This window comes from Semicossyphus pulcher, unplaced genomic scaffold, assembly GCF_022749685.1.
Source record: "Semicossyphus pulcher isolate SPU_LCO1_2020_fin unplaced genomic scaffold, fSemPul1.0.p SCAF_23, whole genome shotgun sequence".
Taxonomy (NCBI): Eukaryota; Metazoa; Chordata; class Actinopteri; order Labriformes; family Labridae; genus Semicossyphus; species Semicossyphus pulcher.
In genome coordinates, this window is record NW_027211697.1 from 11,903,455 (window position 1) to 11,919,731 (window position 16,277).

At 44.5% G+C, this 16,277-nt stretch overlaps 1 protein-coding gene across 1 annotated transcript in view; it reads right to left on the reverse strand.

The window, feature by feature from the left end:
* The window catches only part of fam20ca (FAM20C golgi associated secretory pathway kinase a), a 44,072-nt gene that overhangs the window by 26,768 nt on the left and 1,027 nt on the right, over positions 1-16,277 (reverse strand). The window contains exons 2-3 of the mRNA XM_069674214.1: positions 16,046-16,230; positions 10,782-10,860 (exon numbers count right to left, since the gene is read on the reverse strand). Of these exons, the coding sequence (XP_069530315.1) occupies positions 10,782-10,860; positions 16,046-16,230 (264 nt within the window). The remainder of the gene's footprint in view (positions 1-10,781; positions 10,861-16,045; positions 16,231-16,277) is intronic.

The following is a 16,277-nucleotide window of genomic DNA, read 5'->3' on the forward strand; positions in this document are numbered from 1 at the left end:
ACAAATGCGTCCTCCGTTTCCCCGGCCGTGAAGGATCCATTGGGTGCCTCCTTCGCGGCCCACCGTATCCCGAGATGCATTGCGCGCTAATTCAAAAGAAATGGCGGACATTTAAACGACCAAGGAATAGACTTTAAAATGTAAACGTATTTGGTTTCAACTCAATTGAATAGCAAGTGTTACACATGTTTAAGAAAATGAAAGGGCCCTTGAAACAAATTAAGAGGTTAAGTTATGCAACGTTAGTTATGCTAGCTAGTTATCCCGGTAGCTTCTTGTTGCTAGGCGACAGGAGCGGCTTCAGCGGTCTCATTTCAGTTCGGCTTTAATGTCTACGCAGGCTATGAATGGAGCATCCCCCGTGGATTGGGACAGCTCAAGTTTTAACATTACAATAACTTTATTTGAAATGATAAACATCCTTAAAACGTTCTTTGAGTATTAGATTAAAACGTTTTCTTTCTAACGTATTAGAACTTGTAATGTAATGTTAGCCAATGTTATGGGAACGTTCCCTGCTATCTGGCTTATTGAACTCTAAAATATCTAAAATGTTCCAAATAAGAGCGCTGACTGCATCACTATCCTATCAACTATTTAACTCTATAACACAAACACCAAGTTTGTAAGAAACTGGATTTTCCTTTAAGCAGGTTTGTGATTTGGTGATTCTTTACGAGCTAATTCAACACCGACACTAACCGCACAAAGACACAAACACACACATCACTCATAGTATCATCTCCAGCAACTCAGCTGGCCTGTAATCACATTAAGATTAGGGTACTCGCAGCTCTGCCACATCACACTGTGAGAGCGTAAACACTTGTTAGACAGACAGAGAGAAAAACGGAGAGGATCTAAAAATACAGCGAGCGAGCGGCTCCGAACGAGAAGGAGAGGGACAAGCCGAGGATTAGTGCCGCCTCAGCGAGTCAAACAAACAAGTCCAAAAAGGAGCATGAACGGGATGGAGGACGGAGAGAGGAAGGAGCGGCGGGGATGAGCGGCGGCACTTCCTCAGGAGCTGACCTAGTAAAACATTCATGAGAGATGTCTTTATGCGAGCGTGTGAGAGACGGCAGGACAGGAGGCTGGGGAGGCTAAAATAAGACGGTCCTCTGTTTTTCAGGACGTGTGCTGGGAGTCAGAAATCAATGGAATCAAGAATAGTCACCAGAAAAACCACACAGACTCTGAGAGAGAGGAACATGAGAGAGTGGAGAGAGCCTCCTGCAAACGGAGGAGAGTCAGAGGTAATTATGAGGGATGCAAAGTGACTGCAGAAACCAAACACACATTTTAATGACAGGACATAAAAAGATAATCAGCAGATCACACACACACGTGATTGACACTTCAATTAAAACATCACACGCTCAAGACTTTATTAAGACTTCACTAAGCTAACTCAAATTCTCAACTACATGTTTGTGTGTGTTTTATGTGTGTGTGTGGATGACGAGGCAGATGTGACAAACCGCTGAATGCAGCTGGTTACACGACTGTTAAAGCGTCGCACTAATTAACCGGCTCATCTCACAGCCTACGAGAGGTCACCGCATCACAGCGCCCACACACTGACTACACCGGACATAAAACACACACACACACACCAAATACACACACACACACACGTATTAGTGCGTGCATGGTTACTCAGCTATTAACACTTCAAATTCAAACGCATGCAAACAACCCACATCGTTTGCTAGGCAACGTGGAAGCGTGCAACGGAGAGTATTTCATTAAGTGTGTTTGTTTACATGGAGAAACATTAATATGAGTGTAAATGAGGGCAATATACAAACAAAGAGTAGAAATTCATGCAGAGATGATTGACGCTGTAATAGTTTCAGCCTGAAGCGGGAGGACAGAAACGCTCCTCTGAGAGACTGAATAAAGGAGGAGAAGGAGCGAGGTCAGAGCAGGTTGAAAGAGGAGCGGGAGTGGGGGGGAGGAGAGAAAAGAGGCAGCGTAAGACGAGCCACATTAGAGTTACTTAAATACTGAATTAATCTTAAAGGCCTGCGGAGGGAGTCAATAAGGCCCAGAGCTTAAAGAAGAGCTGCTGGGGCTGCCTGAGTACAAAGCTGCACGAGAAACAGATGTTCTGACACCACAACACTCATTCTGTGTGTGTATGTGTGTGTGTGTGTGTGTGCGTGTGTGTGGAGGAGAGAGCAAGAGACAATAAAATGTTGAATAGAGGCGGGTGTGGGACGCAGCAGACAAACAGGCTAATAGCAGAAGTCATTACATCACAAGGTTAGTTAGCTTTAATTTCACCTGCTGACCTCGACACTGTTGCCAGACAAGAATGATAGTCTGTGTAAGAATCTATTTTTAAATTTAGAGAAAGACTGTGATCACGGCTAAAGTGGTAGTTTGGAAGATTTTCATTTAAATGAATGTCTGTTTAGTCTCTATCTATCACCGAATGAGGTAACACAATGGTGACTGAGCCTCTGGCCCACTGTATTACAGACTGGGTGTCTGTGGCGGTGCCCAGTTAGTGACGCGTTTTCCATCAGCCAGCAGTGGTTGGTCTGCCAGAGAGGGTAGGCGGAGCTAAACGGCTGCTTTTCCGCTCTCTGCAAGTGTTGCGAGTAAACAGTAATCTACTATGGCTGAACAAACAAAGGAAAGATGGATGACTACAGATACAACTTCAACAAGAAGTGAAAATCCAAAGAAAAAGAAACAAACTCGACGCTCAGATGAAGCAAACAGTCTGAAAAGGAAAGCGACCGTCAGCCAGGAAAATCAAGAGTTACAACCGGAGCCAACCGTGGACGAGCGAGGTGTTACACCCCGACCCCCACACACGTACTTTCTGCCTCACCACATAGAGGAAAAACTACTTCTGCAATGTAGGGTCAGAAATCATTGAGCTCCTTTACCATAAACCATCAACATCAAAGATTTAGCTTTGATTAATCATGTTTGATATAAAAACAGCAGGTCAGGAAGCTGTTATGGTTCCTAGATTTAGAGTTCACACTGACTCTGCGAGGTCTAATGTTTTTTTTCGTTTATCACTTTGAAATCTTCAAAAACCTACGCTGTAAACAAACAAAAAAAATGGTTTCGTAACAAATGAAAACGACGAATCTCAACAGGAATCTGGTCAGTTGGTTGCATTTGGAAACGTGCAACACTGTTACGCAACTTTTAACTATTTCCCTGTCTCCATCTGATCCACCGAACACAGAGAGAGGGAGCTCCCTCAAACATCCTGTTCTTCACACATGCCCAGTCAAAGAAGGATAAACCGTTCAATAATCTACCACCGACCTCCGTGTTCTAAAGCACAAATATTAACAATGAGAAATGAAACGAGGATGCACAAAGAAAAGTAAAAACTTTGACAGAATATGCGTCCTGCAAAAGCAAACACACACACACTTAATTTCACATTTCAGGCCCTCTCTGCCCACTTGTGATCGAGCCACACCTGCTCTCTGCAGATTGTCATTGTTTTCAACAGCCAGGTTTGACAAATTGCTTGGCATCCTGAGCTGCTCTGCCCGCTGCCAGCTGATTGCTCTGCTGTGCTTGTGTGACATGAGTCGACTCAGTGGGACGAATGTGAGGCCGCTCTGATGCCAGGACGACACAGCGGGGGCCGCAGAAAACCTGAGGAGCCTCTCCCTGCCAAGCTCGGTTCTGCAGGCTCAAAGTCGTGCGGCCAAAGTTTACATAACCAATCAGGAAGTGAGAGATGGAAGGGACAGCTGAAGCTTTTATAATGTGCAGGATTGAGGTCAGAATCAGCACATGAAGCTTCATCTTGGACGACAGGTCGAGGACTTTTGTGCTTTAATGCTCTTGGATTTAAAATCATTAGGTCAGTGTTAAATGTTATTGGTTGAGACTGAATGAGCTACTGTTCTTCTGTGTGTGCAGGCAGAGTGTGGGCTCGCCGTCATCATCTTCTGTGTGATACGCCCTCAGCTCTGAGTGAGCCGCTGCAGCTGCGGCTCTGCTCGCTGATTTTTACAGCACCGGCCCACGGGTGACGGAGGGTGCACGAACTCTGTCACCCCCACAGCGCCCTTCTAACTGGAGCTTGTGTGTGTGTGTACGTCTGTGAGTGTGTGTGTGCGTGAGCAGCAGCTGTGCGAGCAGCTGTCTATAGTAACATGCTTTATCTGTGCACACACCCAGAGATGAGAGCTGAGACGGCACCTCTCAAAAGTGCATCCAACCTATTAAAGCCAGCGGCATTCTTACGGCTCCCCTGGGAGCTCTTTGAGGAAACAATTGAAGACAATTAAAAAAATAGACGTGATGCCAACAACTATTTTCTGTACAACTTTTGAACGCGGGGGGGAATGTGTTTTATATGATCCTGCTTAAATCAATCTCACATAAAAGCTAGAATAGTTGGAGACGTCATTCTGTCTGCAGAAAGCTGAGACGGCCGTCCTCCACGTCACCATGCTGCACGTTTGCCAATGGCGTTGTTACGTTATGTTACATGCAGCATAATAGTGTTGTCAAGGAATATTCTAAATTCGGATATTAAAATTAATATTCCATGTGAAAAAAATCAGCACTACCGCGGCTGTCTCGCGTGTTCTCGCGGCTGTCTCGCGGGTAACGGAGCGTCTTTGAATGCATCACAGCGTCACTTAACTTTAGTCTAGCAACCGTGTGGTAATGATGGCGGAAAATTCAAATCCCCGCCCGGCCGGAGAGAGAGAGATTGATTCTCACCCCCAGAAGAACAGGCAGGTGTAGGTATGCTGATTTCTTTAGAAGACATGTTTATGTTTCAATAAATAAACTGTCTGTCACAGCACAGCTCGCTCGGAGCGCTGAATGCCAGCTCTGCCTTTAACCGAATTATTTTATCTGTTTGCAAACAGGAAGCCTTTGTTAAACGTTTAAAAGGCATGTTCATGTTTAAATCTTTTTTTACAGAACTACAGAAAAATATGGCAAAACAACGTGTAAAAAAAAAAATATTTTACACAATCACTTTTAAATGAATCTAAAACAAACGCTGTAATAATTGAAGGTTTATTCTTTTTGCAGCAGAGAGAAAAGACTTTCATCTTCCGCGTCATCATGTTGGACAAAGGTTATCGATGTCTTTACATTATGTAACGTGGTGTAAAACGTGTGCAGCAGGAGGCGGTCTGATATCTATCTTTCTACATTTATAATGTTTTTTGATCGATATATTTTTCTGCGTCAACATAATCGTAATACTTTTACAAATGTTCATGGTTTATTGACTGCAGAGTTCACAGAGTTAAAGCTCTGATACTAAAAGATGTTCATTAAGATGATGAGAAATCCAGGAGGGGATTATGTTTGCGTTCATGCATTGCATGACATGTATTCATACATCTACATACATATGTCGATCTACAGTGTGTTAATGTGCATGCATGTGCATGTAATGACGCCATGAAATGAGATGTTCAGGTTCTTTACAAAGGGGCTTGTTTGGATCAGGAGGGATCCGTGTGATCAGGCTTTTTTCTGTAATCTGAAACTATTCAGGACGGAATCTTGTTTGTGTGAAAGACGTGAGAGACGACTCAATCTGTGAAGCAGCTTTTATTATCATGTGGTCCGCAGATGCTTGTTGTCTAGTCTCGAGTTTACAGGATCGTGATCTGAGCGTATGGATTGAAAATCTCTGTGGTTGAAGAAGATTAAACGGCACTTCCTGTAAAGAGGAAATATTTGTAGTCAGCAGGTAATCTCCGCAGAGACCACAAGCCATCAGAGACACTTTATGAGCAGCTCCGTTTCCTCCTGCACTTTACATGAATGCATGAAAATCAATAATAAAATCATCAATCTTTCATGATCAGCAGGGAGGGATTATCTCTGGAGGATGTTACATGTTTTTATTCCAAACAGGATTCCCATCTCAAGAGAGTGGATCAACAGAGGGATGTCATAACCGAACTGGGGTGCAGTAGATGTGCCGAGGCCCTGCAACGGACTTGTGCTTATGAAACAGCCTGAAGAGGATAAAAAACAAGCAGCCTCTTGGGTGTTGCAGCTAAGGCGCTACATGGCTAACCCCACTGGCTTTACTAGCGCTAAGAGCCCATGCTTGTCACAACCGGTCTGGTTCATGCTGACGGGGATGCATCCCGATTCCCCACGGTGCTTAAGGATGGGCATGTGTGCCCTACATATACGTTCTAGCACATATCTTCGCATGTAATGAACCCTGCGCTTTGATACAACAGCTCTCGGCGCAGCTGCGGCACGCACACAACAAACAGGGACGATCAAAGTCATTTGGGCTATTCTTGCGATGCATAAACCATTTTGAGCTGTGAGACTATCAACACAATCAAAGCGAGGGGGGGGCGGAAACACGGTCGTCAGACAGAGAGTGATGGAGAAATTAATTCTTTCTTTGCATATCTAAGGCTTACACCTCCTTCCGCAATCCCCCAACCATCCATCTGACAAATCCAATTAGCATGACATGAACATTCTGTATACACACCATAAACCAGGATCTTGGCAGGGGATGGGCAGCATGGGCCCCGGGGACTGCAGCCAGACAGACACGGAGGCCTGGCATGGAGGGTCTTTACTGGGCATGTAACCTGGCTCCAGCTGGAAGAGCCGGTTCCTTGACAGGTTGGCAGTGAAAACCGCTCCCTACCCTCTGGTCTGTATGTGCTTCTCATTGGTCATCCAACAGCAGCCCTTTCCCTTTTGCGGCTTGATTTCTCGTCTTCCTCGACAGCCTTTGACCCTTTCACTCACAGCCATCCGACATCTTCACTTCAAATTGTAACTATGTTGTTTGATGGGGATTCAATGCTCATACCACCTTGAATGTAACCAAGTATAGACGCCTGTAGTTTTGCATGAATTGACCTGTAAATTATCGAAAGTATCCCCAACTAAGGAACAATATTTCTGTACGTTTGATTGTCTGGTAAACATTCTCAGGAGAGATTTGATCTTTAACACTGAGCTGCAACAAAACTAGAGCTGATACCAGTATCTGAAATACCTCAGATACATCAGGTACTGATGGGGCATGTAAGCCAGCCAGTGCACCAATCCAACACCCTCATGAGAGGCCAAAATAGTCCAAATTGTTTCAGGGTGCTCACCCTTTTTTGAAGGTGAAATGACACTCATAAAGGGTTGGTAGTATTAAGCCATTAAATAATAATAAATTATAGTATGTGTATGTTTTTTAATCGATCAGTCCAGGGTGTAACCCCGCCTCTCGCCCAATGACAGCTGGGATTGGCTCCAGCCCCCCGCGACCCTGAACAGGATAAGCGGTAAAGATAATGGATGGATGTTTTTTAATCGCACTTGAATAAGAGATACTCAAGCCTAGTAAAAGTCTTGTAAATACGGTATCGGAACATCTGTACAAAAACCAATCAAGTATGAACAACCATCAAGCAGTTTCGACCCGCTTTAAATCATAAAGTTGCTCAGACAGATAAAACAAAGCTCCAAACTTTTTTCCCAGAGCTGCACGCGGGGAAAACATCGTGTGGAGGTGTCTGGCAAGCTGTCAGCCTGTGCAGTCTCCTGGCCCATGCCAGTGTACACATTTGCATTGGGCTCAAAGGAGGCCTGTAACATCAAAGCCTCTTTGAAGCACCACTTGATGCAGCACAATGGGACAGGTGAAGAAAAACAGCCCGACACAGCAACGCTCTGAACTACTGTACCCAGAATGCACCATAGTTCCAAAAATAAAAGTGGGACACATCAATGCCAAAACTGAAACAACCAAACCTCCACAAAAGTAGAACAAAGGTTACCTCTTCACATTATTCCTCTCAGAAAACTCTGATATTTTTGTCTTTCCGCTCTGAAGACTTTTGTACAATATCTGTAAACACTGGAGACAGATGACTGTGACAGTCAAAGCAGGCACTTTGAATAAGAAATGACAGGCTAAATAAAGAACTGCAGGAATCTGTAGCATATAATTCAGAAACTGACATGTAATTACTGTCAGAACGGCTTCTGACAGCTACTGAGAAAGACCGCTTTGCTTAAATCCACTGTAAGAAATCAGCACTTCCTCTTATATGTTCAAGCGCTAAGTGTTGCATATGCAGTCTTTAATAAGTTCACAGCCTCATTTCAATCATAGCATCATAGAATTTAATCACCCTCTGGATTCTCATACCCTGGTAGTGATATGAAAGTACAATTCAGAACATCTACAAATTCAAGCCTAAAGACCATTCTGATAAGCCTGTGTTTTATGTTGGATATATTATAAGTTGCATTGGAATTTAAATATATTTTGTCATGCAGACACTCACTGACACCACCTTCACTCCTGAGGGGCAGCGAGAACCCCGCACATAGGTGTCACATTCTGCCACGACAACATCAACATTGTGATAAACACAAACGTATCGACAGGAAAAGTCACACAGAGACCTGACGCTCTGCATAAAGGGTGTGTGTGTCACTTGCCTGTAAAGATGCGCGCAATGCTGCAGCCGCCATATATAATGTCGCCGCGCAGTTACGGAAGTTGGCTTTTCAGTGAATACGTCCCCCGCGGATCTTCATCCCGGTGCTGTGGCCGCATGAAGGGACCGTTCACGGAGCAGAGGTACCGCGGAGTGGCAGCGTGAGGTTGTGCGTTTGGCGACAGGAAGTAGGACACGCGAGTTTCCAGAAGTTACCGTCGCGGGGCCTGCTCACGCTGATTAAACATACGTTTGAACACCGTTAGAAACGGTAGATGACAAGTAACCTAGTTGCAGCCCACAAGTCTGTTTGTAGTCGCTGAACCAAGTGTGGTAAAATAAGGAGGGGTGAAAACAGACTTTAAAGTGTCATTGTTAATAGTTTATATGTACATGAAAACACATTGATGTGTTCCCTTACATTAACAATACAGCAAAAAGAGTTTTCATTTTGTAATACCTCGATATAATACCGATACCGGCATATATATTTTAGGTCATATCGCCCACCCCTACCCACACATGTGTATCACAAGACTTTGCATATATGCTGACGATGTAAGACTTTCCAGTGATACCCAATGGCCCGGCCACACCCCACCACCCATCCTGCCTTCACATTCGAACATGCACCTCATGCATGCACACATACTGTCTGATCGTCCATGTTGCCTGGAAGTCGACCCTGAATGCTTTGTCCGGTCTAATAGCCGCTGAACAATACTCACACAGACACACACAATTCCAATCTAAAGCCTCAGCACTGAACACAGACGTTAATGGCGTCAGGCGTGCAGTGCGTGAGGGAAAATGAGGAATGGGACGCGCTGTCATGGCATCACACGTTGCCTGGAAACCAGACGGGCCATTGAATCTAATTAAAGCCGACCTGCAGCATGTATCTGTGTGTCTCACAGTGTTTACATATTTTAAGATAAGATAAGCTTTATTTAACAAACTAGACATTAATGTTAATCATTTGGGAATGTTTAATGTTGTCACTTACAGATAAACGTATTTGCGGTTCCCGTCACCGTCCACGCTCGCATTGTTTTACATTTATTATTATTTTTTGGTCAAACTTTATTGAATCCTACTTCAATGTACGAACAATCATGTTTGTATACATCACCAAGTTCGCTATGAACCCTGGGTAAGTCCCACAGGAAAGTCTGCAGATATGCAGACTCATGGAAAGTCTGTAATTTGGCGCATCAGAGCCCTCACACACTTGCTGATCTGACAGTGGGACAGCACTAAGCACTCATGCACAAGTCCCTGAGTGTGGAGATTAGGCCTTAGTGGTCAGATATGGCGATGCTATCGATGCCTTGAATGGTTTGCGTGTATGAAAGCTACAATAAATGCTCACAGGCCAGTTTGGTAAACACAGTGTTACGTTCTGAAACCCAGCCACTGATTGACCTTGAGATAAAACGCCGAGTTAGGACACGGGATAAAGAGTCAATACATCTGATGTTGCTGCTGTTTTGTGTTTATATTAAGGGTTAAAGTGCCGTCGCATTTAAGTAAAGAGGAGCTGAATAAGGGTATGAACTCTCTGCCCTGACAGAGAGGAGATATTCAGCAGCAACATTTCATCCCTCATTGTCCAGCTGATGTTGAGCTCACAGGCTTGAACTCTTCATCCTCCGCCTGATGGGACTGTGGTTGGTTTGGTAGTGAGCTTGGTTCACTTGGAAGCATCCCTCACCAGTTTTTCTCTGTCTCCATCTCTCCCTCCCTCTCTCCCTCCCAGAAATCAAATACCGAGGCTCTCATGTAGAAAACCATTCTACATTTCACAGCAATCAAACCAGACTCCTGAGCAATTACTTCTGATCGCAGCCCAGTTGGCCTGGACACTGTTTATCCGTGTCGGCGTGGGAATTCATCGGGCAAAATTCAGACAGCTAAGAGAGGGAGGGCATTTCTTTTTCATGTGCAATGCGCCTTTGCCAGCGTATATGCCTCCCCGAAGACGTCTTCACGACGGCTCGATGCTCATTTTAATTAACACATAAGCCTGTTGATGTTAATTAAAAAGCTGACAGAAAAAGATCACACAGAAGGGAGAGCTGTGCATATGAACGCACCGAAAGATGCGGCGGCAGTGCTTGGCACGTATTCAGATGAGATTTCATGTAGCACTCTTGAAACGTATGCATTCCAAGTGGGCGCATCAAACCAAGCGTATCAAACAGATTTGTGATGTTGGTTATTTCAGGGTGAAAATGATTTGCTGAAAAATGAGAATGTGTCTAAAGCTCAGAAACAGCTAGAAACTTTTAACAATGATGATGTGATGCAGTCAGCTGCCGTACTACTCACTTCATGGGCTTGAACAGCGCTTGTCCGTAGTTCTGGAAAGTCATGATCAGCTTCAGCTGGGTGCCTCCTGATTTCATGGCTGGGAGGGAAACGATCAGAACGTTAGATCAAACACGCACAAATGGACATAAACACACAAAAATGCATCGCACATATGCACAGCTGTTTTATTGTTTGCCAATTCTGGATGACTGTATAATAGAGCTATCACATCTGCTGTGCAATTTGCCCGACACTGTGGCAGTGCAGAGCAAGAAGGCGCGTGAAAAGCATCTGCTGAGAACCACTGCTGGCTGTGGGTGTGATGGAGGAACGAACATGCAAGTGCATGAGAGAATAACACACAAGCAGCTGGGGTCCCCTTATTTTAATGTATATACAGTGCAATGAAACTACAATCCAGCCGTGAATTTCACAGTGCATTTACTCTGTTACTGATATGAACTGACCCAAACTGTGCTGCTCCGTCCATGTGTGTACATGTGCACATGTTGCACAACAGACCTGATTCTCAGCAGCTGTTTCTGTGTAAGCCTTGCATGGCTTGTGCACACTTTCAGTGATTGCTTGTGCACTTGTGTGACGCTCCACAACCACTTCTCCTCTCGCTCGCAAGCAAACTGACCTCCCGCGCCCTGGGAGAGGAGCCAGAGGCGCATGTCTCTGACTATCCGTCATGTCCACGGTGTCTCCCAGGGGCTGATGGAGGCTCACTGTGAGCTCCCTGCCTCCCTCTGAATCAAACAAAGGGACCGCCAGGCCTGTCTAAATGCCTTGTGTTTCTGTCATAATGGACAGGCTTTCGGGGGATTTGCCCATTTATTACAGCGCATTAACTTGAGCATATTACACAACACGGCGCTTCAGCCTAACCCCAATATAAACATAAGCCCCCTGTAGTGGACCCACTTACTGACTGGCTTGCTGGCTGAGGAGCTGGCTGCACTTCACCTCCTGCACAGAGCTGTCTTCTGTGTTTACTGACTTTCATACTGTTCCTCTCTCAGATTGGTCCTCTTTCTTGTTTGTATATGTCATCCTTTCATATTCTCTCCGCTCTGCTCTGTCACACTTTGTCTTACTCACCACTGGCAAGCCTGCTCATTTAGCATGACTCATTTTGAGAAGCTTTTGTGTTTTACTTACACTGTGGCACAAAGCACGCCGCTTCCTTTACGACGGAAGATGGATAGTGAGAAATAATACACCGAGAGCTTTAGACCTACACACGAAGCAGATTTGCTGCAGCCAGGTCAAATGGATGTTGCCCCCCGGAGTAATCTTTAAACTTGGTGCGCCTACGCGGCACGCTGGAAACCTCTGAGAGATTGCAATTGACTGAACTATGTTTTAATGCTGTGAACTTGAACCCATAAGCCACAATCCTGGAGGGACTGGCCTCAATTCTCTGCTGGACGTTTATAAAATTTTGTTTCTAATTGAAAAACTACAAAAGGTAATCCCCTTGGGAAAGCTCAGCTGATTGTTTCTCAGGATTGTATCTTTGCTGACATGCAATCACACGTGCCTTGAACCACAGCGGACTTCAACAAGACATTTGTTTCGTTCTCCTAAAGGCCATCTGTCTCAGTGCATGTGTGCGACTGTAGCTGATCTGGCCATATATCTCTTGTTTTGTTTCTCCAAGTGTGCACAAATGAATTGATCCCCGTGTCGCCTTTCTCTACACCTATATGTTCTCTCCTGTCTTACGGAGCGCTGCAGGCCGCACCCACCGCCATCAGATTCCCCTTCCAATCCCCTGCCGTGATGATAAATCCACCCGGCTCTCACCTGTGCCACCGCGCCGTACTGTGCGCGTGATTTATGAGTCCAGCCGAAGACTTGAACAAAAGGCCACATGCAGCCTGTCCCGACGGAGAGAGACAAACAGAGGCGAGGCGAGGCGAGGACTACTGCGCAGAAATCGCTGAACACGGAAACTTTCCAATGCTGTGTCTGTTTTGTAATTTCTGTGAGACAGATAAGTGGTAAGTGTGTGCACCAATTACGGGGCACAAAAGCTTAAATGCATGCTTCCAGGCCCACAAACACACACACACACACACACACACACACATTGAAATGTGGTTTCTTTTCAGCAGATAGACTGTGTTTTTATAGGTGTGTCTGGGCACAGATTGATGCTTTATATATTACAAACACAGGAGACAAAAACACACAGAGACTACTCTAGTGTGGGCTGAGTGAACGGTTGTGAGCAGCCTGTGAGAGATGGAGGGTCTAATAACAATGAGACAGCGGAGACAGCGTCAATAAGAAACACAATGAGTCTTTTTTGAACACAAAGCGGCAGAGATACGACACGCATCACTGCTGCATATTTCGGTGTTCACGGTACAGTTTGTATGAAGCCGCTAAAGCAAATATTATCATCCAAGTAATGTGCTTATATTCTCTATTATATATTATATGTCCTCACAAAAGGCTATAATTAGGTTGTGGATAAACTACAATACAGAGCATTTACAGTGTATCCTTTACACTGAAACCCGATACAAAGCAAATGGACGAGGAAAAAAAGAGACTAGTAAGAAAAAACCTGCAGAGTGTTTTTGCATTTTGTTTGCATCTGATGTTTTTAAGACATGTTTGATCTCCACCCATCCATCATCCATCCTGACTTACAATTAAAGGAGCAGTTCACCCCTGGACAAAGCCACTGTCAGTCAAAGCTGGTGTTCTCTGTAATCGATGGAAGCAATAATATTTAAAATTGGCGCCATAGCTGTGGAGGAAGTTGTAAAAACAGCTTGTGGTTTCGTCCATTCTACATTCCTACAACACTCAGCATGCATTGCGCCCCTCCCTCTGAAAGGAACGGCCCAGCAACAGACGCTAGAGTGAAACGCTACCGTTTCGCTGCAGGCAACGGCTCAGAGCGGGACAGAATCTGAAATACGACAAGAATATACCGGTGGATCGTCTAAAATCTTCAGGTTTGAAACCTGACGATTTTGAACCCTCCGCCAAGTGACGCGCTTTACATAGTCTGGCGGAGGTTTTCCAGGCCCATTGGAGAAGCAGATAGTGTCCTCTAAAGGCACAGAGCCAAACTGCATTGTTTTTCCTACAATAATGGCATTAGCTCTCCATAATAGCATGACAGGACTGAGGTTGAAAATCGGCGAACTGGCCCTTTAAAGTTAGTCAGATTCAAAGGTTGCATTTGATTTGGTGTAATGAAGTGTTTCATGTTGTGCATTAAAACATTCAGGGGATTTGTTAATCAAATAAAAGTCATTTAGGAGACATTAAAAACCACTTAACACACGTTTCAAGCGAGACACGTGACCTCTCTCACATGCCGACACACACACACAGGCCCTTTGATAAACACAGATTGTTAGAATCCATACGAAGCTCCCGAGAGGAGAGTCAGCTGAACTTAGATTTATAAACCTGCACACACAAGCAGAAATGCAGATGTGGGGGCAGATGTGTGTGACTGTGGCCTCCTTTGTGAATAATACAGTCATACTGTACATGCAGGAGCCCACAGACTGTGATTCACTGCAAGAGTTAGGAGCTCACTGTAGGGTACAAACACTTTCTGAAGGCTGAAGCTGCTCCAAAGACTTAAGAGCTTTTATCAGCTGCTTTGGCTCATTTCTCCAACGACATTATGATGTCAGCAGAAGAACATGTTTCAGTCTTTGTAACCATTTTAAATGTTTTAACACATTTAAGCAAATAAGTAAGCAGCATTGTCCCTTTTAGAACGGTTATTGGTTTGTTTATGTCTTTAAGATATTTTATGTTTCTTCTCAAGAAAACAGTTTAAAGCGCTAATCTCGAAGATCTCAGTTTCGTTCTCTTTGGCGCCACCTGTGGTGATAAACGGTAACTGCGGGAGCACACTTCCCAGATATCCAGACAGTGCTGCATGTGTGACGTCCACGGTTGGCTCCGGTTGTAACTCTTGATTTTCCTGGCTGACGGTCGCTTTCCTTTTCAGACTGTTTGCTTCATCTGAGCGTCGAGTTTGTTTCTTTTTCTTTGGATTTTCACTCTACAGTTGTATCTGTAGTCATCCATCTTTTCTTTGTTTGTTCAGCCATAGTAGATTAATGTTTACTGGCAACACTTGCAGAGACTGGAGAAGCAGCCGCTTAGCTCCGCCTACCCTCTCTGGCAGACCAACCACTGCTGGCTGATGGAAAACGCGTCACTAACTGGGCGCTGCTGTTACTAACAGACACCCAGTCTGTAATACTGCAAATGCAAAGGCTTTCATCAGTGGGCCATAGGCTCAATCACCATTGTGTTACTTCATTCGGCGATAGGTAGAGACTTAACAGACATTTATTTAAACAAAAAATGTTCGAGATTATAACTTTAACTCTCCAAAATATGTTTAACATATGCAGAAAAGTCCTGATTTCATCGATATGGAGTGGCTGTAAGGCCTGCTAGGTAACTTGATAGGTGTGGCCAAACAGGCGCAGAAGCGATGGGACATAAAGAACAAACATTTAGTTCTGTTCTTTTTCTGAAACATTTTTATTTTTCATACACTTTAAGCTGCTGAATTGTGCGACCACTGTTTTTCCTCACATCTCATGCAAATCTACGAGCTCCCTGCTTTACAAAGTGGACTGCAAAGACTTGGTCTCTTCAAACCAGCATCTGAAGACTTTGATTCACTTTGATTCAGCAGTTCGACAATTTCAGTCTGGTACAGACGAGTAGGCGTTCAGCGTCGGTGAAAACAAGTAGAACAGGACTGAGATGAAGGAAACACTTCCTCCTGTCATACCGACAAACATCTGAACATTTGCACCACCTTGGTTTTACACAACGTCTTTTTGGTGACAGTTAACTCATGTCAGGATGAAGACATTGTGCAGTTCTATAAGGTTTTGGATGCTTTACATCCTCATGCAGGTGAACTACAGTGTTTGCTGAATTTATGAGCTCTTTTTGGACGTGCATCTTCAGTGCTTAGAACCCTTGATTTGTTTCAAGAAAAACTCTAATATTGATTTATAGTAGGAACAGAATCGTACTTTTGCCAGGATGTGAAATACTCTAAAGTTGCTTCATATCGAAGGATAGACTCATATGACTGAAATGAAAGGTATTCTACATGTTCTTTAAGCTAGTTTGACCAACAGTTAACAGGTTAATGAATGAAAATGAAACCCAATAACATCTCACTGTAGAATCTACTTCATTTTCTAGTAGTAATGTTGTGTTAAGGATCAATATTGGCCCTACAATTACGCCCATATCGGACTCACCCACGCTGGTGATCCTCTGTGCCACCAGGTCCTTCAGTAAGGCGTCCAGCACAGGGCTGTGTCTGGAGTACAGCTCGTAGCGGTTGATGCCGATGTGGAAGCGTAACCAGTTGGGGTAAGATTCTGCCGTCACCTCGCCTGTAGGAGAGAACTCCTCCTCCTCTTCGTTGCCCTCTTCATTGTGCCTGAAAAAAGAGGGAGAGAAAAGAAGAGGAGAGGGGATGAGGTTTGT